At 39.3% G+C, this 22,689-nt stretch overlaps 2 protein-coding genes across 21 annotated transcripts in view; one reads left to right on the top strand and one right to left on the bottom strand.

Annotated features, from left to right (window-relative positions):
* FGGY (FGGY carbohydrate kinase domain containing) overlaps nucleotides 1-22,689 on the bottom strand; it is a 224,458-nt gene that overhangs the window by 4,843 nt on the left and 196,926 nt on the right. For 17 of the 20 annotated variants that reach the window (XR_012086425.2, XM_072997696.2, XM_078392925.1 and 14 more), the window contains one exon: nucleotides 21,940-22,157. Coding sequence is in view for 15 of the 20 variants with exons in the window: in XM_072997696.2 (XP_072853797.2) it covers nucleotides 22,067-22,157 (91 nt within the window). In the remaining 5 variants the exon portion in view is untranslated. Of the gene's footprint in view, nucleotides 1-6,833; nucleotides 7,887-21,939; nucleotides 22,158-22,689 lie in introns of those variants that run through there. The other 3 variants (XR_013544951.1, XR_012086424.2, XM_072997694.2) reach the window with 2 other exon arrangements.
* On the top strand, nucleotides 6,816-20,891 carry LOC110077126 (E3 ubiquitin-protein ligase RNF170). Its single transcript, XM_072997707.2, has 6 exons — nucleotides 6,816-6,944; nucleotides 10,543-10,617; nucleotides 11,231-11,339; nucleotides 17,816-17,889; nucleotides 18,320-18,430; nucleotides 18,891-20,891. Exons 2-6 carry the CDS (start codon nucleotides 10,567-10,569, stop codon nucleotides 19,197-19,199), a joined length of 654 nt encoding a protein of 217 aa, XP_072853808.2. The 5' UTR covers nucleotides 6,816-6,944; nucleotides 10,543-10,566; the 3' UTR covers nucleotides 19,200-20,891.

Raw genomic sequence — 22,689 nt, 5'->3', positions numbered from 1 at the left:
AAGAGTGTTTCCACATCTGACCATCTTCACGTTTTAACCATGAGATGCCTCATTGCAATATGTGCACATTTTGTTGCACCTTTTTTCTACATAATAATGTATAGTTAATTTTTAAGAGAAATACAATGTTTTCCTGTTCATTATCAGAGTGTAACTGTATTGCAGTCATTACATAAGTTTTAAAATAATAAAAGAATAAATAATGTTAACATTTCCAAAAATATTTGGAAATTTAATTATCCTATATGTTACATGCTATCAATTTATAGCAACCCTGAAAATTAGTGATCCCCAAAAAGTCTTATTATAGCATAGCTAGAGGCTGTGGCTTCCTTTATTGACTTTATCTCTTGTTCTGTCTTTTAAAAAATATGTTGCTGCATTATTGTTTTTTCCAGTGAGTCTTGTCTTCTCCTGATATGCCCAAAGTACAACAGCTTGTTTAGTCCTTCACACTGGATCTGATCTCATGTATACTCATTGTGGGACGTGGTGGTGCTGCAGGTTAAACAGCAGAAGCCTCTGTGCTGCAAGGTCAGAAGATCAGCAGCTGTAAGATTGAATCCACTTTACAGAGTGAGCTCCCGTCGCTTGTCCAAGCTCCTGCCAACGTAGCTGTTCGCAAGCATGTAAAAATGTGAGTAGATAAATAGGTACCACCATGGTGGGAAGGTAATGCCATTCCATGTCTAGTCACGCTGGCCATGTGACCACGGAAACTGTCTTCAGACAAACGCGGGCTCTATGGCTTGGGAACGGGGAAGAGCACTGCGCCCTGGAGTGGACATGACTGGACTAAATGTCAAGGGGAACCTTTAGCTTTACACTCATTTGTCATTTTGTTGGTCCTTGGTATCTGTATGCTCTCCTCCAACACCACATTTTAAATGAACTGGATGTTCTTCCCTGTCAGCTTTTTCATTGTCCAACTTTCATATACATTTATAGTTATTGGTGATACTAATGAGAATGATCCTGACCTTGGTCTCCAGTGTGACACATTCTTAACTCTTTTAGTTCTTTCATATCTGCCCTTCCAAGTCTCAGTCTTCTTCGGATTTCTTAACTGCAGTCATTTGGATTGAATGTGGTATTGAAAATCTTAAACTATTTCAATCAATTCATTGTCAACATTAAGGTTATGTAATGCTTCTGCAGGCATTTCTGTCTTCTTAGTATTCAACTGCAGCCCTGCTTTTGCACTTTTCTTCTTCCGTTTTCCTCAGAGGTTGTTTCAAGTCATTGCTGTTTTCTCATGTAGATCTTAAATTATTGACGTTTCTTGCAAAAATCATGAGCATCACTGTGCTTGCTTGGGAGATTAATGCAGTGGTCCTACAGTTACCACCACATTCTTTGGTATCTTCTTCCTTTACAAAAAGAATGTATATTGAATGTTTATTTCTAATCATTTAATTGTTTTCTAGACTTGTTGGCTTATTCTTGCTAGGATTTTGACTAATTGTCTGTAGCTTAGAATAGCTTTGCTGATATTCCACCTACTCCTGGTAATTTGTTTTGTCCAATATACTACATGTACAAGTATATTATTCAGTTGGTTTAGTGAACACTTTCCCACTGAAGTTATCACTTAGATAATAATAATACTTTATGCATGGGGGCCCTTTCTTGTAAGCTTGACTACAAGCACTGCTTTTAAAATGCAAATGTGTTTTGACAAGTCCGACTCAGTGCTTTTTTAAAAAGTGCTTCTCTCTTTTCATAATATTTTGCAGTACACTGGAAGAATGTCTCAACCTCTTGGGAAGTGAAGGAAAATTACAGATCACATCTCTATGTTTTGGTGATGCCAAATACTGTAATCATGAGTCAATGCCTTCTGCTGCTGCAAAATCTAGCCAGCTAGGTGGAAGGGAAGGGAAAAAAGCAATTCTTCCATCGTTTGCATCTGATGCAACATTATTTTGGAGAGCATAGTTCTGGTTCCAAACTAATAGTGGTCATCGATAACCAGCCTGTTTTCAGTTAAATGGTGTTGAATGGTGTTTAGCCACCCTTCCAGCTTGACTCCATACAGTAGTAATCCATGGACATATTGTGAGATTCAGTGAACAATTATGTTGTGATCTTCTGTAATTTGGGTTACTCATCACAGAAGACAAAATGATATGATTCTGTAGTTAGGGCAGCTGGGTTGGCAATATCCCATTCCTGAAATTAGGTGGCCAAAATTTCAAGTAAGTGGGGAGGGGAGTCATTGAGATATCACAGAGATGGAGCACACTAGCGATGGGAGGGAAGCAGAGTCCTTGTAACAATACCACATTTGTACTGATGCAGTGCATCTTAATGCCAGCTGGGAGTGGGTGGCAGTGGCTACCACACTGCTGAAGATAAAACAAAAATCAAACTTTCTCCTCCTTCCCTGCAACTTACTTTGAGATTTATGTGCCCAGTTGGAGAATCCAGAGCTCACAAAGCTGCCAATCACATAAATTACAAGATGTAGTGGTGTGGTGTGGGTGTGGGGGCTGTGCTGTCCACATGAAGCTTTCTGCCTTCTATGCTGGGGTGGGGGCAGGGCGTTTTGTGCAAGTTATGTGGCATGGATGGGTAACTCCTCCTTTCCTCAGAACATTCCATGCACTTGGGTCTTCGAATCAGATAGTTATTAAGAGAACACATCTTGCACCCATGGTGTTAGTTTTTGTGGTACATTTTGACCTGACAAGATCTAGTGGTGGCATAAATCATTAACTACTAAAGAAAATTATCAACACAAGTTAGAATTGAGAATGCAATAGCTTGGTAAAGCATCATCTGCTCTGGGTTGCAATTTCTCAACAGCAGGAGTAATTTATGTGTACAGTGCATGTCAGTCTGCTCTCTCTTCTGTCTGTATCACTTCCGTCTCTCATTCTTGTGCTCTGGCAACACTTAACCATGCTTTTCTATTTTAAGCGTTTTGTTTACTTTCTGCTTCTATCTCTATCTCTATTTTTGGTACCTTAATTCTTTAAAAAAACATAGAACAAGGTCAGACCAAAATGAAGCAGATTAAATATTATCTGTAGTTCACTTTAGTTCAATTCACAAAATTTCCATGCAATTCTTCGTGTTTGAGAGCTTTTCTTTTCACTAAGACTTTGCTGTATGACAAACTTACAACTCATGATCACATCTGACAGTGTTTGTTGTTATGTGAAGTCAAGTCTCCTCTGACTTATGGCAACCTATGTGAACGGCAACCTCCAAAATGTCCACCAACAGCCCTACTCTTGCAAACTCAAGGTTGTAACTTCCTTTATTGAGTCAATCTATCTTATATTTGGTCATCTTCATTTCCTGCTGTCTTCAGCTTTTCCTAGCATAATTGTCTTTTCTAATGAGCCTGGCCTTCTCACAATGTGCCTAAAATATAAGCCTCAGTTTTGTCTTTTGTGTCACTGTTAGTAATACTTTTTTCCACCTGGCCATTGTGAAGAAGCTTCAGTGGAATGAACATTTATTAACAGGAAATAACCACATCAGTAACTTTATCACTGAAATGACAAATGTGCTAGTGACTCTCTAAAAGAAATGCCAGGATTCTCCATGCAGTTTGTGTGGAATGGTGAAATTTTAGGGTTGTATCAATACATCAATGTCCTGATAAATCTTTATTTTATTGTGTAGGTCCTAGCTAGACGTGGAGCCAGTGGGTTCAGATGACACATGAAAAATTCACTTTAGCACAGTACAATCAGTGACCCAGCTGTCTGGGGGAAGATTTCTAGTTTTGACTGGAAGACTTTGAGGCTTACAGGGCAAAAATTACCTTTTGTAAGTTCTGGCACAGTGTATTGTATCTGCACAATATATTTCTGTACTCCACTGCTGACTTTAATCACGGGCTCCACGGGTGAGGCTGTTCACCGCACTGAACCTCTTTGCCCACCCCACTTGGATTATCGTGAGACGTGTTAATCATGTCCCGACAATCTAGGAGGGGAGGGGGAAGGAGTGCCTATTTAATGGGTGCGCCTTCCCTAATTGGCCTCTTTCAAGGCTTTGCAACCCTACTGTCAATTTTGCTGGTCACCTCTGGGGCCAGATAGAAATTTTTGACCTGCTTGCTGATTGGCTGCTGTGAGAGGGGATTTTTTTTGTCTATCTTACACTGGCAAAGGAGGGAGAGCTGTTTTAATGGATGTGGTTATGATGTGGGTAGCGTGGAATGAAGATGGATCAGTGGAGCACAGGAGAGGTACAGTGTGTCCAAACCCTCAGAGTGGTGGATCATGAGATTATGGTGTATGTGTGTGTGTGGGAGGACATGCTGGGGCCACCTCTGGACCGAAAACTGGCAATAGACAAGGGACTAGAGGCCTGGGGGTGGTCAGATCTTTGCCAGCCAGAGTTGAGTGGCCTTGGGGCAGGAAACCCATCCGTGGTGAAGAAGGGGGTCCTGTGAAACCTCTGCTACCAGCATCATTCTGCACCACAGCAGGCTCCTCTCTTATTGGCTATGAGTTGAATACAGTTTATGCTTAATAAAGTGTGACCTTGTTTCATCCCATCATCTAAGTCTTGCCTCTTGGGGAGGGCAAAGGTCAATGTCAATATCCAGAGAAGCTGGTACCAGTATTACGCAGCATTGAGGCACTGGACCTCTATGTAAGTTCTTCCATGGAAAAGGCTAAGACCTGCTTAGATCATCTAGCTGAGAATGGGCTATGGCTCCATGCTCAGAGAATTTGCCTGTCTGAGAACGAAAATGTTTCTGGTGTCTCCCTCCCAAATATTGACAGCAATCCTTCCCTATAATGTTAGATCACCACAATGTTAAATTGTGATGGAAAAGGTTAAGGAAGCTGTTAATTCACATTTGGAACACATAATGGCCAAAAACCGCAGTGTGTGCTTACAAGATACAAATGTACCACATATGAATATAAAAATAATCAGATTTATTTATTTTATTTATTCATTTATTTGATTTATACCCCGCCCCCCTAGACAGCGTCTACTCAGGGCGGCTTACAAAATCAAATATGATTTAAATATGAACACATTATAGTCTTTGAATATAACTTAAAGATAAATATGCATAAATAAAATTAAATTGGGACCTGTAATGATTTCCAACAAAGGAATCGCACTGCACCACTAATGACAAAAAACTGCTTAAATGTTACCAAAACTAGAGGAATATTTTGAAGTTAACTGCAGCCATTCACTAGCTATTCAGACACTAAACTTCAGTTCATAATCCAAAGGTAAGTGCATTCATTTGATTCAAGAAAATGCACAGGTTCTAATTCAATGTGTACCTGCAAAATCCAGTTGTATGCTCAAGCTTCACGTGAGGGGGAGAAAACCCCACAAATATTATACATAACTTGTGACTGGAGCTGAATGCTCTGTTCGTGTTAAAGAGATGTAATTCAGACTTTTTTGTCTGAGAAACCAGACTTTGATGGAATCATGTGCGTCAGTCCTGTAAATGAAACACTAAACAAAGCAAGCTAATTTTGAGACTAGATGAAGCGAGCAACGTTCCTGCTGTCCTTCAAGAGCCAAGAAATTTCGTCTTTGAAATTATCTGTGATGTGCTTTTTCTTCTTAGTCTGCTGTTCACTGTTTGTTCCCAGAAATTAGTTCTATGTTCAGTCATCATCACCATAGCCCGTCAAGTCAGTTCTGACTTTTTAGGGTTTTCATGGTAGAGAATATTCAGAAGTGATTGACCACCCCGTTCTTCTGGGGGCATCCTGGGACTGTACAGCTTGCCCAAGGCCACATAGGCTGGCTCTACTCACAGGAGGCATAGTGAAGAATTGAATTCCCAGCCTCTGACTCCACAGACAGATACCGAAACCACTGAGCTATCCAGCCAGCCTCTGTGTTCAACGAACATGCTAAATAGCAAAAAGGCCAAAATCCTGTTCTTCCACACAAGCCAAATTGTAACTTTTGGGCTGTTCTTCACAGTAAACAAACTTTCCATGCTGTGATTCTTGGGGACACATGCATATGCATGCTTGGTCCATGTATATGTGTGCTCCATGAATTGTGAGGATGGTTTGTTTACCAGAGAAGAATGGTCTAAAAGTTACAGTTTGACTTGTGCTAAGGAACAGGATTTAATCTTTCTATTCTTTTTTCCCCATTTCCCCCAGGTCTATTTCTATTTAATGTTTCTGTAATCTACTGCTATTGTTTCTCAAATCTAAACTATTTTTTAAAGTTATCTCACTAAACCCAGAACCAGCCAGAAGGACTACTTGAGGCTGGATCTCCGAAGAATGGCCCAGTCATAGCACAATTTACCGCCCTGATTTGCGTTAGCACTTTGTTCATTAGGTTGTACAAATTCTCCACTAAGTATAGAGTGTCTTACATAACCAGCAGCAACCACTGATCAAATGAATTTGATTCTACCTAATTTTCTCTACTGTAATTTTTTCTATTGCCACTTAATGGTCCATATTAGTATTCCCTTCATTAAACCTTTTTAAGAATGATCTCCTTCTCCCAGCTTGCCTTTAATCAGGTGAATTTCAGCTTCCTTGGCAAACAGTGGGAACTACACCCATTTTATAATCAAGCTACCTCTTTTTTTGGCCTTATATCCGTGATTTACTTTTACTAACCTCTTATCTTACCAGGAATGCAAAGAATGTCCTTCAGCAACTTCAGAGCTGAAAGTTATAGTGACTTCTCGACAATCACTTACATTTTAAAGCAAAAGCTGTTTCCTTTCCAAATTTGGGGGGGGGGGGAGATTACTTCCCTCTACTAGTATTTAGAAACCCTGGGGAAACCTTGACATTAGTCAAGCAAGTTAATCATTAACTAAACAGCCTGCCTTAATGAAGGATGGGCTGTGACTCCATATCACCACACTCTGCTGTCAGCGTAGCGCATAGAAGGCAGCACTAGCTTTTAAAGAGGCTGTTAATGCATTTGTGCTGATGATTGCAGCAGTCTTCTGGCACCAGGTAAGATGCTAAAATGGGTGGCTTTAAATAAGAAATGTGAATTTCATATTCTAATCAGTTCAACAGAAAAATGCACACAACTGCAAAAATAACATTTTGTCCTCTCCTGAGGCTAGCTTTAAAATGTGAAGATAATACAGTTAGAATTTTATTCCTCCTCAACCCCTTGTTTCCTGTTAAATTTAGTTCTGATTTAAATATTGCACTTATTAATCTCATTCTCCACTAAAGGCATTATTGAACTGGTAAGTAATATTTTAAAAAATTAATATAGATTATAATTGGATTTTTTTTTTTTTAAAAAAAAAAATCAAGAATGGAAGCTGGGGAAACCAGTTTCTGCCAATCCTGCCCTCTATTCACTTTGTCAGCAAAAAACCTGCTCTTGAGAGATCTGGGATCCTAAACTGTAGGAAATTCTAAATATTTCAACCGTAGGCATCTGTGTGCAGAACAATCCTGCCTTGATCAGAATCTTTGTAAGCCTAAATGTTGATGTATATTTGTAAAATAATAAAATTTTACCAGCTCAAAACCCACTATTTCCAAATGTTCAATATCTGAGGTTGTAGTTTCAATGGAGTGCTATTAAGAATACTTAAGTTTAATGTATTTTATTTTATTGAAAATATACAAATACCATTCAATCAAACATTTTAAAATGGGATCGTATAGATTTAATTCAATATAATAGATTTTAGTTTGGAATTGGAATGAGTTCTTTCTAGTGAACATTGTCTTTTTCTAAGGTGACAAAGAATCAAAGTCGCCCTTTTAATCCAGATTTGCCCTGGTACTACTCACAATGGGTCATACCTTATTATGAATGCTGAAATTGTTTCCAGTGCTGCCTGTCTCCATGACAGATATGCCAAAATCAGTAATGTACTCTTTCAAAGTACCTTATTTCCATGAAGATACATCATTCCCCAGGCAGATTCTCTAGAGGAGGAAAATGGAAAAGGTTAGCAATATAGAGGTTAATTTGTTCTCTCAGATGTAAATGCAGTCTGATCAATGAGTGTTAACATATTGTTGGTGACAATCATTTTCCCTCCAAAGGATGCAGTGGTCCAAGTCCTTGTGGAAATTAACTATTGGCATTTAACTATGTAGTTAAATGCTGGAAATTTCACGATGTTTCCTGGAAAAGGCAGAGGTCTCCAATATGTCACAAGGTCCAATTTTGACATCTGGAAAAGTTATCCAATTTAATTACCATGTTTATATAGAATCAGTTGGGCTATTCTAGTTAACAATTGGATTTTAAGTCCCGGTATTTTGCTACTAGTTTTATCCAACCCCAAATTCAGGCAAAACATATCAATTTTCAAAATATTATTTTTAGTTTTCCATGAGCCAAACAGATTCTGTTAAATACAAAGTTATGGGAATCTATAGCTAGCTGGCAGAAAGGGAGATAATATGACATCTGCTTTTAATTAGTTTCTTACAGCTCAATTGGCAGATGCAGTCAATAAAGTTTCAATATCAAAACCTTACAAATTGTAGTACATGTGCCTAAATTAAACTTTAGTTCTGTATGATGCTCTTTTCTTTTTATAGCCCAGTGGAGATGCTGGACTTAGTTCAAGATAAACAGAGGGCAGTTTTGTTGCTTTTTTTAAACCAGCAGTCACTTTAAATGATAAATCAGGCCTTGGGTCAGAGATAAGGAAACAGCTTCTTTGACCTGATCTGTAAACTGACTGGGGATTCCTAATACCCACAGACTCTTACACTGTTGAAATATGTCTAAGGCTCCAGACTCTGTATAGACTTAATCTCTTTGTATATGTTGCTCCAACCAAAACAGAAAAGATGCTTTAGATTATGAACCTCTCTTTGATGCAGAGCAAACTTCTGGTAATCCACTGAAAAGTAAAAATCTTATATGATTTTCCACCCTCCCATTTTTTTCCAAAAACAGTTTACATAATGTTTAAAGATTGCAATTTATAAATCATTCATCCAGACATGTCCAGTAGAATTCAATGATTATATGCAGAATATCCAAATTTGTAGGTTCAGAGACAAACAAGGTATAATGATCAGCTTTGAACATCTAGTCCAAGTGTGGAGAACATGTGGCCACCCAGATGCTTTGGAGTGGCAATTCCCATCAGCTGTAGCCAACATAGACAATGATGGACTGTAATTACTGAAATTACAGTCCACTAATATGCGGAGGGCCACACATACTCCATCTCTGTTTTACTCCAGTGTTTTCCAGACTTGGGTTGCAGAGGTTGTTGCTTGTTGGGCATCAATTTCTAGATGCTCCAGCCAGCAATCCAGAGTGATCAAGGATTTTGTGTGTTGTGCTCCAATAACATTTTGAAAGCCAGGTTTTGGAACCACTGCTGTAGTCTATACTATGGCTGCCAGCTGAGAGTGGCATCTGGTATTTGTCTGTTCATTTCTGCTCTCAATGGGGCTTACTCTGAGAAAAGTCAGAAGAGGATTGCAGGCATATATATTTAAATATTTGTTTCTATTGACAAAATCTTGTATTTTCAGCATTTAAGTATAATCTTCAGATGTGATGCACTTATGACGCTCCTGCTGATGTCAATTCTCTATTCACCTCTATGTCTGGAAATGCACACAAAAAGCAAGACTGTTGACTGCTGTCTTTGCATTTGACAAATGGGAAAATGTTTCAAGATAGGAGTGTGCGAGTTTTATTTACTTTTTTTTATCCCAACGTCCAGAATTGTTCAAAAATTCCCCAGACAGAATTCTGGGAGTTTCAACCTACAGACATAATCCACATTTCACTCACCTGGAACAGAGCCTACCTCGGAGGCTTCTAAGGCCCAGTTTTTTTATTGTCAATTTTTTAAAAAGGGGGAAGTTGCCTCAGTGCTTCCTTGGAGACCTAGGTCTTCATGGAAGGTACAGTCTTCCTGCTGGTTAGGCTCTATAGAGATTTAGTCCCAAAGAACTACATGTCCCACAAAGACTTAGGCCTTCCAGGATGCACCAAACAGGGCTTTTGTTTGGGGGGGGGGAGTTACTTTAACAATAGGAAACAGGGGCTTCAGAAGGCTCCAAGGCAGGCCCTTTCCAGGTGGGTGAAATGCAAGTGTATGTTTGTAGGATAGCATTCTACCCGGAGGATTCTGGGAGTTTGAGTCCTCCTCCTAAAAGATTACCCCAACAATGAATGGCACTCCATCTCAACTGCAGACCCCAAACCGCAGCTCATACGACCACTAAATAAGTCGGAATCAGTTTAATATGCTTCTTTTTATATATTGACTCAAATGAGAAAGTTACGTTTTATGAGCCTTGCCTACAGAAAGCATTTACTGAGTTGAAGTTAATTGATTAACTGCTAGGTTCTTTCCTGAAAGCAATATTGGATAACTGGTGTTCGAAAGCTGTTCATCCAGAGCTGTTACTGCTTTAAAAGACAAATCATTTCTTTTTGGGGAGTGGACACCCTTCTAAGAACTCAGTTCTTTCTTTCTGGCACAGAAATATACACTGCTGTGTAAATATGTTCTGTCTATTTGTCTTATGAGTACACTTGACACAACCCTTCTCTATAGCAATTTATAACTAAATTTTGTGCATGTTTTTTTCCTCACAGATTTTTAAAATATAAAGTCAAGAGATGAGTCCTATGGCAAAGGATTATGCTTCTTTCTCCTCAAAGAATCACATAGTAAGTTTAGAAACTGTAATTCATTAAGATACAAAGGAAAATATAAAAGGAGTCTTATGCATGCTAAGGTTAGGGATTTCAGCAAAGCCATCCAAACTTCTATCACTGGCTCTCTGGAACAGCTGAATTTCCCTGGAACCAGCATCTTGATGACCTAATTAGAAGCATATTTTGTTCCTGCTTTCGTAAGAGATGAAACTTAGAAAACAAGAACCACAATTACTTTTCAAAACAAAGGGTTGATACATGATCTGCTGAATGTGTAGAAACAGAATGACTTCATTAATCAGGTTTCCCTGTCTTGTGCGCATATGGGATTGCCATACCACTAAAGCTGAGATCAGAGTGTTGTTATTTTCGGGGGGAGTACTTTGATAAAATATTTCCTCCAAAGGAAGTCCACCCTACTGATGTTCCAGCAGCAGGCCTTGAAATGCATTAAAGTAGTAAATAAGCAGAATGGTAACTTTTGGCTCAGAAAAAAAAATGTTATATGTTTGTCTCAGCCAGACTTCTCTTAGGTTACTTTAGGATTATGAAGATTGACTGTGTATTTCATGAATGAATTGGAATATATTATCTTTGAAGAGACAACCTCCCTCTTTTCTCTTAGGAATCTCTTAGGCAGTGGCAGCGATGTTACCATAGTGATTCGAGTTGTCCTATCTGCCTCCAGCCTGCTACTTTCCCAGTAGGAACCAACTGTGGGCATTTATTTTGTGGTAAGTTAATAGGATGACTTCATTTTCCACGTACCTACGTTTAATTTTACCAAACCTTTACACTGCATGCAACTATAGACAAACAAATATATAAACATCCGAACAAATACTGAAACTGTATTGCTCTATTAATTGGGGTAAACATGCCCATGACTGATGTACAGGTTAGACGACTGTAGATTTCCCCTATAATCAATTGATTAAATCAGTCTGGATCCAACCCAATGTTATTTATTTACTTCATGCTATGTCTTGTATACACACATCATAATTTTATTAAAGACAGAGAAAGAACATAAGTGATAGTTAAGTAGGAAATTTTCCTGCCAAATAAAACATTGCCAGAAACCAGGTAAGTGGCATAACTCAGAGCAGTGAATGGTTGCTAATTAACAAGCTCAGTTAAATTCCTAGTAGTGTGCAAGTTGTGTGACTAAGCACATGACTAAAATTCCATCAGGGGCTTCTTGATTAGCAACTATGGCTACTGAAAGGTAAAGAATCCAAATGTTTTCCCACTTACTAATTACAATCCCACCTAATTTGATAAAAAGTTATCCTTCCTATTATGGTATAGATTTTTTGGATCAAGATTTTAATAATGGTTTTATTTTTAGTTCTGCAATGTTTTCTTTTTGGTGACAGAATGATAAGACATAGCACTCACACAAGGCGGCAATCAAATGACCCTTAGAATATACTGGAATTGCTACCATGTTTCCCATTTGATAATGAAAACTCCATGTTCAAAAGGCAACACCATTAACCAAAACTAAACTAAAGTAAAGTGTACACTGAATTTTGGGGATCCTGTGCCAATGTAACAAATGGAAAGTTTCTAACATTAAAAGACCCCAGTCCACCTCCCAGTCCCAAAGCTCCTAAAGCCTTTTCAAGAGCAAAAGGGATCCCTAGGGGGCACAAACCTAGTTAGTATCTTAAAAAGCAGAGACATCACCTTGCCAACAAAAGTCTGCATAGTCAAAGCTATGGTTCTTCCAGTAGCAATGTATGGCAGTGAGAGATGAACCATAAAGAAGGCTGACTGCCAAAGAATTGATGCTTTTCAATTGTGGTGCTGGAGGAGACTCTTGAGAGTCCCCTGGACTGCAAGGAGAACAAACCTATCCATTCTGAAGGAAGTCTAGGTTTCTCATCGCGTCTTTTAATTTCATGGCTTCTGTCACTATCTGCAGTGATCATGGAGCCCAAGAAAGGAAAACCTGTCACTACCTCCATATCATTCCCTTCTGTTTGCCAGGAGGTTATGGGACCAGTGGCCATGAGCTTAGGGCTTTTTTGTTGAGTTTCAGACCATTTTTTGCACTCTCTTCTTTCACCCACATTAAGAGGTTCTTTAATTCCTCACTTTCTGCCATCAGAGTGGTATCATCTGTGTATCTGAGGTTGTTGATATTTCTTCCGGCAATCTTAATTCCGGTTTGGGATTCATCCAGTCCTGCCTTTCACATGATGGATTCTGCATATAAGTTAAATAAGCAGGGAGACAATATACAGCCTTGTCCTACTCCTTTCCCAATTGTTCCATATCCAGTTCTAACTGTTGCTTCCTGTCCCACATATAGATTTCTCAGGAGGTGGGTAAGGTGGTCAGGCACTCCCATTTCTTTAAGAACTTGCCATAGTTAGCTCTGGTTCACACAGTCAAAGGGTCTGTGACAACCCCAGACCTACTGGAGTGTGCCACAGTTTCACTAAGCTGCCACCAACCATTCCCTGTAAGGAGTCACACAGACCAGGAATGGATTTTTAACAAACAAAGGAATAAGGTTTATTTAAATAACACACAAGGAAAAAAAAAATGGTCAAGTGAATAAGATACAGTAACGTGGCTTAGTCTCAATCATACATACACCAGTTTGGTTCACACAGAACACCTTTAAATAAAGCACAGACCCTGAACCTATCAGTTCTGGCTAACCATACAGACACCTGAACCTATCAGGTTGGTACTGACTGACACAAAGTAGTACCCTGTCTGACACACAGACTCCCACACCAGCTTCTTCTTCCCAGCTTCTCCAAACTCCTCCACACAAACTCCACATATATATACAGTACAGCCCCTCCTCCTGATGTCCCGCCTTCCACTCCCCATAGGATGGAACTTTCCCTCCAACCCATGACAGACAGGTAACATCAGTGCTGTATGTAACAGGGTCTTACGTAGTCAATGAAGCAGAAGTAGATGTTTTTCTGGAACTCTTTGGCTTTCTCCATAATCCAGCGCATATTAGCAATTTGGTCTCTAGCAGAGGCCCCTTCAAAACCCAGCTTGTACTTCTGGGAGTTCTCAGTCCACATGTGCTGAAGCCTACCTTGTAGGATTTTGAGCATAACCTTGCTAGTGTATGAAATGAGTGCAATTGTATGGTAGTTGGAGCATTCTTTGGCACTGCCGTTCTTTGCGATTGGGATGTAGAATGATCTTTTCCAGTCCTCTGGCCACTGTTGAGTTTTCCAAACTTGCTGGCATATTGAGTGTAGCACCTTAACAGCATCATCTTTTAAGATTTTAAATAGTTCCACTGGAATGCCATCACCTCCACTGGCCTTGTTGTTAGCCTTGCTTTTTAAGGTCCACTTGACTTCACTCTCCAGGATGTCTAGCTCAAGATCAGCAACCACACTATCTGGGATGTCCTGGACATCCAGATTTTCCTAGTATAATTCCTCTGTGCATTCTTGCCACTTCTTTTAGATGTTTTCTGCTTCTGTAAGGTCCCTACCATATTTGTCCTTTATCATGTCCATCTTTGCACAAAAGGATCCTTTAATATCTCCAATTTTTTTGAACAGATCTATGTTTTTTCCCTTTCTATTATTTTCCACTATATCTTTGCACTGTTCATTTAAGAAGGCCTTCTTGTCACTCCTTGCTATTCTTTGGAAGTCTGCCTTCAATTTTCTGTAACTTTCCCTACCTCTCTTGAATTTTGTTTCCCTTCTCTTCTCTGCTATTTCTAAGGCCTTGCTGAACAGCCACTTTGCTTTCTTGCATTTCCTTTTCTTTGGGATGTTGCTGCCTCCTGTACAATGCTACGAGCCTCTGTCCAAAGTTCTTCAGGCACTCTGTCCACCAAATCTAGTTCCTTAAATCTGTACTTCACTTCCACTGTGTATTCCTAAGGGATTTGGTTTAGATTATACCTGACTAGCCCAGTGGTTTTTCCCTCTTTCTTCAGTTTAATCTTGACTTTTGCTATAAGAAGCTGATGATCAGAGCCACAATCAGCTCCAGGTCTTGTTTTTGCTGATTGTATAGGGCTTCTCCATCTTTGGCTGCAGAGCATATAATCAATCTGATTTCGGTATTGTCCATCTGGTGATGTCCATGTGTAGAGTTGCCCCTTGTGTTGTTGCAAAAGAGTGTTTTTGATGACCAGCTTTTTCTCTTGACAAAACTCTATTAGCCTTTCCCCTGCTTCGTTTTGAACTCCAAGGCCAAACTTACCTGTTGTTCCTTTTATCTCTTGACTCCCTACTTTAGCTTTTCAGCCCCCTAAAATGACAAGAACATCTTTCTTTGTTGTCAGTTCTAGAAGATATTGTAAGTCTTCATAGAATTGGTCAATTGCAGCCACTTCAGATTGGTGGTTGGTGCATAAACTTGGATTGCTGTGATTTTGAAAGGTGTGTCTTGGATTCGTATTGAAATCATTCTATCATTTTTGAGATTGTATTGCAGTATAGCTTTCCTCACTCTTTTGTTGACTATGAGGGCTACTCCATTTCTTCTATGGGATTCTTGCCCACTATAGTAGATATGGTAACAGTCTGAATTGAATTGGCTCATTCCCATCCATTTTAATTCATTGACTCCCAGGATGTCAATGTTTATTCTTGCCATCTCCTGTTTGACCACCTCCAGCTTCCCAAGGTTCATAGATCTTACATTCTAGGTTCCTATGCAGTATTTTTCTTTGCAGCATCGGACTTTCCTTTCGCTTCCAGGCACATTCGCTGCTGAGTGTCCTTTCGGCTTTGGCCCAACCACTACATTAGCTCTGGAGCTACTTGTACTTGTACTCCACTGTTCCTCAGTAACATGTTGGATGCCTTCCAACCTGAGGGGCTCATCTTCCAGCATCATATCTTTTAGCATTTTGTTTCTGTTTATGTAGTTTTCTTGGCAAAAATACTGGCGCGGCTAGCCAGTTCCTGCTCCAGGTGGAACTCTCCACTATGACCTGTCCATCTTGGGTGTCCCTGCACAGCATAGCCCATAGCTTCTCTGAATTACTCAAGCCCCTTCGCCATGACAAGACAGCAATCCTTGAAGGGGGTCATCAAAGCCAGCAACATGAATTTGACCAATCTCCAGGAGGCAGTGGGGGACAGGAAGGCCTGGCGTGCTCTGGTCCATGAGGTCATGAAGAGTCGGAAATGACTTAACGACTAAGCAACAACAACAACATGGAGCATCAGAATGTGAAGAGGGGGATCATCACCTGATGATGGTGTCATCTGGCTTGTGTGGCATATATTTATGCCAACTGGATTTCATCCAAAATCTTTCAGTAAAAAACACAGCAACATAAATGCATTAATATAAATATGCAATATAATGGCTGAAATGGTGTAACTTTTAGAGGCAAACTAGCATATGTTACCTTCATAGCCTTAATCTATTGTATGCCAAGTCGCACAATTCAGTGTGTGATAGACAATATGTACAAAGATTTCTTAATTTACAATATTTTGCTTTAAAAATGATGCAGGTTGTGTAGCTGCTCAGCAGGATTCCAGCCAATATTTATCTAATTTCCATAAAACAAGATCCTTCATGATTTAGCTCACCTCCACGCAAGTCTCTTCCTAAATGTTCCTGTGATTGTTAATGTGGCATAACAAGAGATAACTCAATACAAACCAGCGACTCTGTTTCCAAATAAAGATTACTTTTATAACACAGTTGAGATGGCTGTACGCAACCTATGTAATATCACAGAGACACAAACAAAAATCTGTTTTTCTTGAATCAGTACATGTTGTTTGAAAGTTGCATATTTTATTTAATTAGCTTTCAAAAATGAGTGAAAGTGAGCAAACATATATTTAAACATCATGTTTGCTGATTGTTTTAAATGGTGATTGACTATGACTTGAAGGGAAAATGTATGATCGCTAATCTCTGGCATTGTCAGGAATTCCAGTGTTTCTTCTAAGATGTTTCAAATTTCATATATATATCTCAAACCATATGTCCAGGAAATAGAGCAGAAAGCTGATCCTGTGTCAACGTTATTTTCTCTAATCGCTAATAGCCAACAGAGTGTTTCTTGGGGGCCTTGCAATATTCCATAGCGAACGGGATTAAAATGGGATATGAGATAATTTTTAAAATGTGGATATGCACAAATAGCTGAGTTGAAGATGGCTTCGTCTTTCCTGCCTACCTATTTTGCTGTTGGAAATGAATTGTGGCAGAAAATAATAATTTTTAATACCTGGTTTTTAACAACTTGGAAAACTAGTCTCTTTTTCTTTTAATACATGTATGTAGATGCAAATGTAGGAGACGTCTGCCAAGTATACTCAGAGCTCACCTTAAGAAATCTACCTGGTAGACTTTATTATTATTAGTTTCTTTATTAGTTTTATTTATATGCCACATTTCTCCCAACAAGGGACTCTAAGTGGCTATGAAAAGTTTGGGATATTCATTTATAATGTTTCTGCACCCTCCACAAGATATTGGTGCAGGCTTGAAGAAGTGGTTTTTAACTGTGAAAGCTCACACTGGTTGTTTGATTTTTCGTGGTCAAAATAAAGGCATTACTTCTACATTTGTGTTGTGTAAAGGACTACATGGCTGTCTTTGATGGACACACATCTGTAATTTGGTTCTAGGTGGCATCACTACTCTATATGGGAATCCCTGGAAATGTTTATTTCAAATTCTGCATACCAGTATACCTAGTTGCATCCATTCTTATTCAACTGCGAAACACAGAACAGAGGAAGCTGCTTTAAACTGGGTCAGACCACTTGATCCATCTAGACCAGTATTGCCAATTCTAACTGATGGCAACTCTTCATTGCTTCAGGAAGGATTCTTTCCTAGACCTAGTTGGAGAGACCAGGTATTCTACAATAGTCTCCCATTAAAACACTAACCAGATTTGACCCTGTTTCGTTTCCAAAATCTGATGAGACTGGGTATGTCCCAACACTTTCAGGGTTAGGATTTCATGTTTCTGAGGCCTTTAAATTTATTTTTTTGTTGCTGTTACTCTTTGGTTGTCAACTGCACCTGACCTTTCATCTATCAATGGTAGGTGAGATGGAGGATGTTTTGTAATCACTGTTTTCAGCATTTTCCCGAACAACATTTCCTCACTTTTTTTAAAAAAAAATTGTCTCAGTATGGAAACTTTTTCTCAATGTAAAGGGTAAAAAAAAGGTAACCAAGGCTGATGGCATTTTTCAAGATTGTGTCTCCTTTTTTCTAGGTTCTTGTCTGATTGCCTACTGGAAACATGGGTCTTGGTTAGATGCGATTAGCTGCCCACTCTGCAGACAGAAGGTAAACATTTGTATTTGCATTTTTAGAGCTACCACAGAAGGTGAACATTTATTGAAAGTAATTCTGTTTAAATTACACACGTTTTCCAAACTCATCTATCCTCCAACAGCCATCTGCATCTCTCATCTAACGCCTGCCAAATCAGGGAACTTCTATCAAATATTAAACAGTGTGCTTAAAGCAAGCTTTTTATTACGGTTGGTTAGCTCCCACTTCATGTGGCTGGTTGGCTCCTGCTGCTCACATTAGATCTCCTTAGACTCATCTGACCTTGCGTACTGGCTGCATACGACAACGCACAAAGGTATAAGGAAGTGCCATGGAAGATGAGAGAAGGCCTAATAAAACTGTAAAACAGCTTTGGCGGAAACAACACTTGCACTTGTTCCAGCTCTAATCTAAATTACTTCTCCTTGCTTTTTACCTGAAGGTTATTCTTCTGTACAATTTGTCTTGTGAAAGCCAGCCCGACAAGCCAAGCAAAGGAGTTGTGTATGACATCAGAGATTACAACAAGCGCTTTTCAGGACAGCCTCGACTTGTAAGTGCCAACGTCTCTGATTTCTTTATAAGTAATTCAGTCTTGTCATTAATTTTATGTTGCATTCGAGATTGTTATCCCTCTACATGAGTCTGCTACACCATGTGGCACCAATTGATTAAAATTCCCACTACCAGAAGTTCCATCATGCAAAGCATCACTATCATTAATGGAGCAGTGAGTCCTCGAAGGGACATGGGTAATGTTGGCCAAGGGGAGACAAGCCAACTAACTGGAGCGATTAGCCAAATAATGAAGGCTTGCCACCTGGATGTTTATTGTGTTTTCTCCACTTTAATAATAATAGTGTTTGGGCCAGTTATCAGGGATTTAAAGGTTTTTTCTTTCAGGGATAACCTTAAAATCCTTCTCCTTACTGAGATCTTGCCCTGCAACACATTAAATTAAGTGCCATGAATAAAAATGACAATTTTATAACATACCCAAATTCTGCATCTAGTTTACAGATTACCTTTATGACATGCCACTGATTCTCAACCTTGCTGTACGAGGAATCTTTACACTGGGTGGCCTCGTGTGGATCTTCTTCCTCAGAGTTGTCATCTGCTCTTTTGGAACCCTCATGTCCATCGTGTCTCCCTTTGATGTGATGCCGGAACCTCTTTGCGGAATCCTGGCTGCAGTTGATGACCTAGTTGTTGTATTCCTCCTTTTAATTTGTATGATAAACATCTGTTCCCAAATAGAGTCTGAAGGAACAAGTACTGCAAACTCTGGAACACAAAACATTCTGTGGGACTCACAGTGAAGCCCTAGTTCTTCTTAAGGAGAAAAAACTACCAGAACACAGTGAACTCTCCTAGTGTCCCGAAGCAATGGACTGTGGGTTTCCTGCTTGGACAGGAAGACCTTCCTGTTTTGGGAAGGGGATGGATCCTTGGAGTTCTTTCCAATTCCTCAGTTCTGTGGGTTCTATGATTAGAGTAACACTAAAGCTTTAAGGAATGTGCTGTACTTTAGTTTCCAGAAAAGCAACTCAGAACATGCCATGTGGAAGCTCTACAGTTAATCATGGATCCATGACGTCTATGTGTTTTCAAAGATGCTCTGCTGTTCTAAAGAGAAAATTTCACATCTGTGATAGTTGGCTGGACTTCTGGAAAGCACAACAGCAAAAAGTTTCCCCGAAAGTGTCACAGCTCAAAAGCACAAATATGACCACACACACATATACAAAAAGGTACATTTATACTAATTACTGCAATGTCTAGGACTGTGGTGCCATCAAAATGACATTCATGTGTTTGGCACACAAAGGAAAAAGAAATTGCCTTGAGCATTCAGCAGCTAACTGATCTTGGAGTCCAAAGCTTCGGCGATCCTTTGGAACACTCTTTTATTATAGATGTATGTATACAGGATTGTGGTTTGTGTATCTTTGCCAATAGTTTTTAAAAAATCCAGCATTGTATTAGTGGACTTCTACTGGTACAATGTAATTCTTCTGTCTTCTCTTCCCCTCTGCAGCTCTTCCAGATCTGTTTTGCAGGGTCTCCCAGCCATCTGGAGGAGATTTTCAGGAGATGAGGAGGCTGAGAGGGGGAAAGCAACTTGTTGCTTTCTTGGATGGCAATTCCATTGTCAAGCAAACACAGCAGTGCCCCCAAACTGAAACAAACAAACAAGCAAACACAATCCCACTAATGGAATAAAAGGGATTATATGAATTGGACAAAGAACATACTACTTTTGGACATGCAGAGGGTTTTTTTTTTTTTAAAAATATCCCTTCTCCATGCTGAGTGTCTCAGTTGTAACTTTTTTATTTCTTTGTTTTCAGAGAGAAATTGAGTACCCCATGCAATTTCCTATTCATCATTATAGATCAGTGATTCCCAACCTGGGACATGTGTACCTGCAGGGGCATGAACCAGTATGTTTAGGGTTATATGAAAAATACTGAATAATGGCAGGAAAACGCTCATATGTCAACAGAGTATGACAAGATACAAGTCAAAAGTTGTGAAATTAGTTTAACGTTATGATGAGTGGCGGAGCAGATTTTCTTCATTACTGAACCTCAAGAAAGTTCCCTCACTTTGTTATTTTGGTGAATGGTGTGGAGTCCCTCCTAAAGAATGTGTTTGGTTACAGTTGGAACATATAGATTTGAAATAACAGCAATGGTATTACTTACAAACGTGCTAATATGAAGGGTACAATTTATTGAAATGGGCTGCCAAGGGGTACAACAAAGGAAAAAAGGTTTGGAACCACTGTTATAGATAACAAAACTGAGACTAAACTTGTGGCGTCTGATATAAGCATAGACACCGAAATATACATATGAAGAACATTAAAATTACTGGTAAGAGAAGAACATTCTGAATATTCTTTAAATGTAAACTGTTGTGTTTGTGTTATGAAATGAGTGTTATACTTTTGATGTGTCTGTGCATAAGAATGTGTGTACAGTATATACATATTTATTATTCACAAAGTTCTGAAGAATCAGTGTTTCATCCTTCAGCATTTGTGTATGTGTGTATTCTACTTTTTTTCTAATTGTCTTTGTGAAATATTTATTATATTCATAGATTAGCAAGCAGAAAGAAATTAGGATAGGTAAGGCACATTCTGGTGGTTAGTCCCAGCCACAGCAGAACTACTGAAATCAATGGGCCTTATGTAAGTGATGGCTTACTAAAGTCTCAGTGGATGTATTCTCAGTGGACTAATGACTAGATTGAGTCCAGCATCTGCAGTGAAGTACAGACCACTTGTTCTAGGCACTGTTAAGCGCTTATTGCTGTTTCCTGCTTCTTGTTGTCGGAGCTGCTTCGTGGCCAGAGCAGTGTGTTAGAGTCAGTTACCCCCTGGTTGAGTCCTCAGGAAACTTACTCTTTGGATCAGAATGGAATTTGGGCAATTATGTTACAAAAAAATGAGATTTCCAGACTCTGATCTAGACACGTTTCGCTGTACCCCACAGTGATATTACTGAATTGTGAGAAGTAGCCTGAACATTCATCTTTTAAAAGATCTTATTAACTGATAAGAGCACTTGTGCTATTTTTGGCTGCCCAAAGTATTAACCAACTACTATGCAACTTCTTTAGCTGAAGAGGTTCCCCTTCCTTTATACTTCTAGAGAACATCTATTAAAAAATGAGTGGAGAGGTGGGCCAGCAACAGCCATGGGTCAAAAGGATGGTATAGATAATAAATAATGGAAATAGGAAGCCCCAGGGCTGTGGGTGTGAGGGAAAACATTGCCCAATTACACTTTTCTATATCATGAAATAATGCACACTATAACTTTTGTAAGTACTATACCATAGTGCTGGCTCTACGGCTTGAAAACGGGATGAGCACCGCCCCTTAGAGTCAGACACGACTGGAATAAAAATGTCAAGGGGAACCTTTACCTTTTTACTTATACCATAGTGCCACTCTCCCTGACAGCAGCACATTGTGACCTTTGCTTTCTTTGGAGACAAAAGGAAATAATTTGATTTAGTGTTTGACATTAGCTTGGAGACTGGCAATTATTTGGAAACTGTTTATTAAGAATGGAATTATAATTGTGGTTTCAGACAGAAAAAAAAAGATTCAAGAAATGCATGGGGATGAGGGACAGGACAATGAGAATTCTCCATCAAGAGTGATACTCCTTTACACAGATGGCACACTCTGCATGATAGCTTTATACTCCCGCTGATGTTCCAAAAGTTTTAGAAACACCTCATACTTCTTGTCATAATATCTGTGGGGGAAAAATAGATCCAAACAATTAAAACTATTTGAAAATGTTTGTAATAAGCACCAAGAACAACTCAGTGGGGCCTCTTCTCACACAAACCACACCAAAATAAGGGAAATTATGCAAAGACATGATTCCTGCTTCTGCTCCATTTCTATTTGATAGGACTTGCTTGGGCAAAGCTCCAGGCAAACAGTGGCCACTTTGCCTGAGTTCTGCACCAAAGGTTCAGTTGGCTTTTCTTTACTTAAGACTCTGCTAAAAAAAAACCATTCCATTCTTGCTCCTTATTTGCACTGTGACAATGTGTGTGTATGTTGGGCAGGAAGGATTTGACCACTGCTAAAAAGGAAAGGGTGTGAAACAATCATCCTACCAATGCTGCCAGTCCTCCCATCAGCCATGAAGCTCTGCATACAAGTCTACATCAATTGCTCCATGACTTCTTGGGAGAACAAAGAAAACAGGTGCTCGAAGCAGTGTTCTAGTCGTGTGGGTAGCTCTGCAGCAGCAACAACATCAAAAAAAAAATTGG

Source organism: Pogona vitticeps, chromosome 4, assembly GCF_051106095.1.
Source record: "Pogona vitticeps strain Pit_001003342236 chromosome 4, PviZW2.1, whole genome shotgun sequence".
Taxonomy (NCBI): domain Eukaryota; kingdom Metazoa; phylum Chordata; class Lepidosauria; order Squamata; family Agamidae; genus Pogona; species Pogona vitticeps.
Note: the sequence above shows the minus strand (reverse complement) of the source record. Positions and strands in the feature narration are given on the sequence as shown.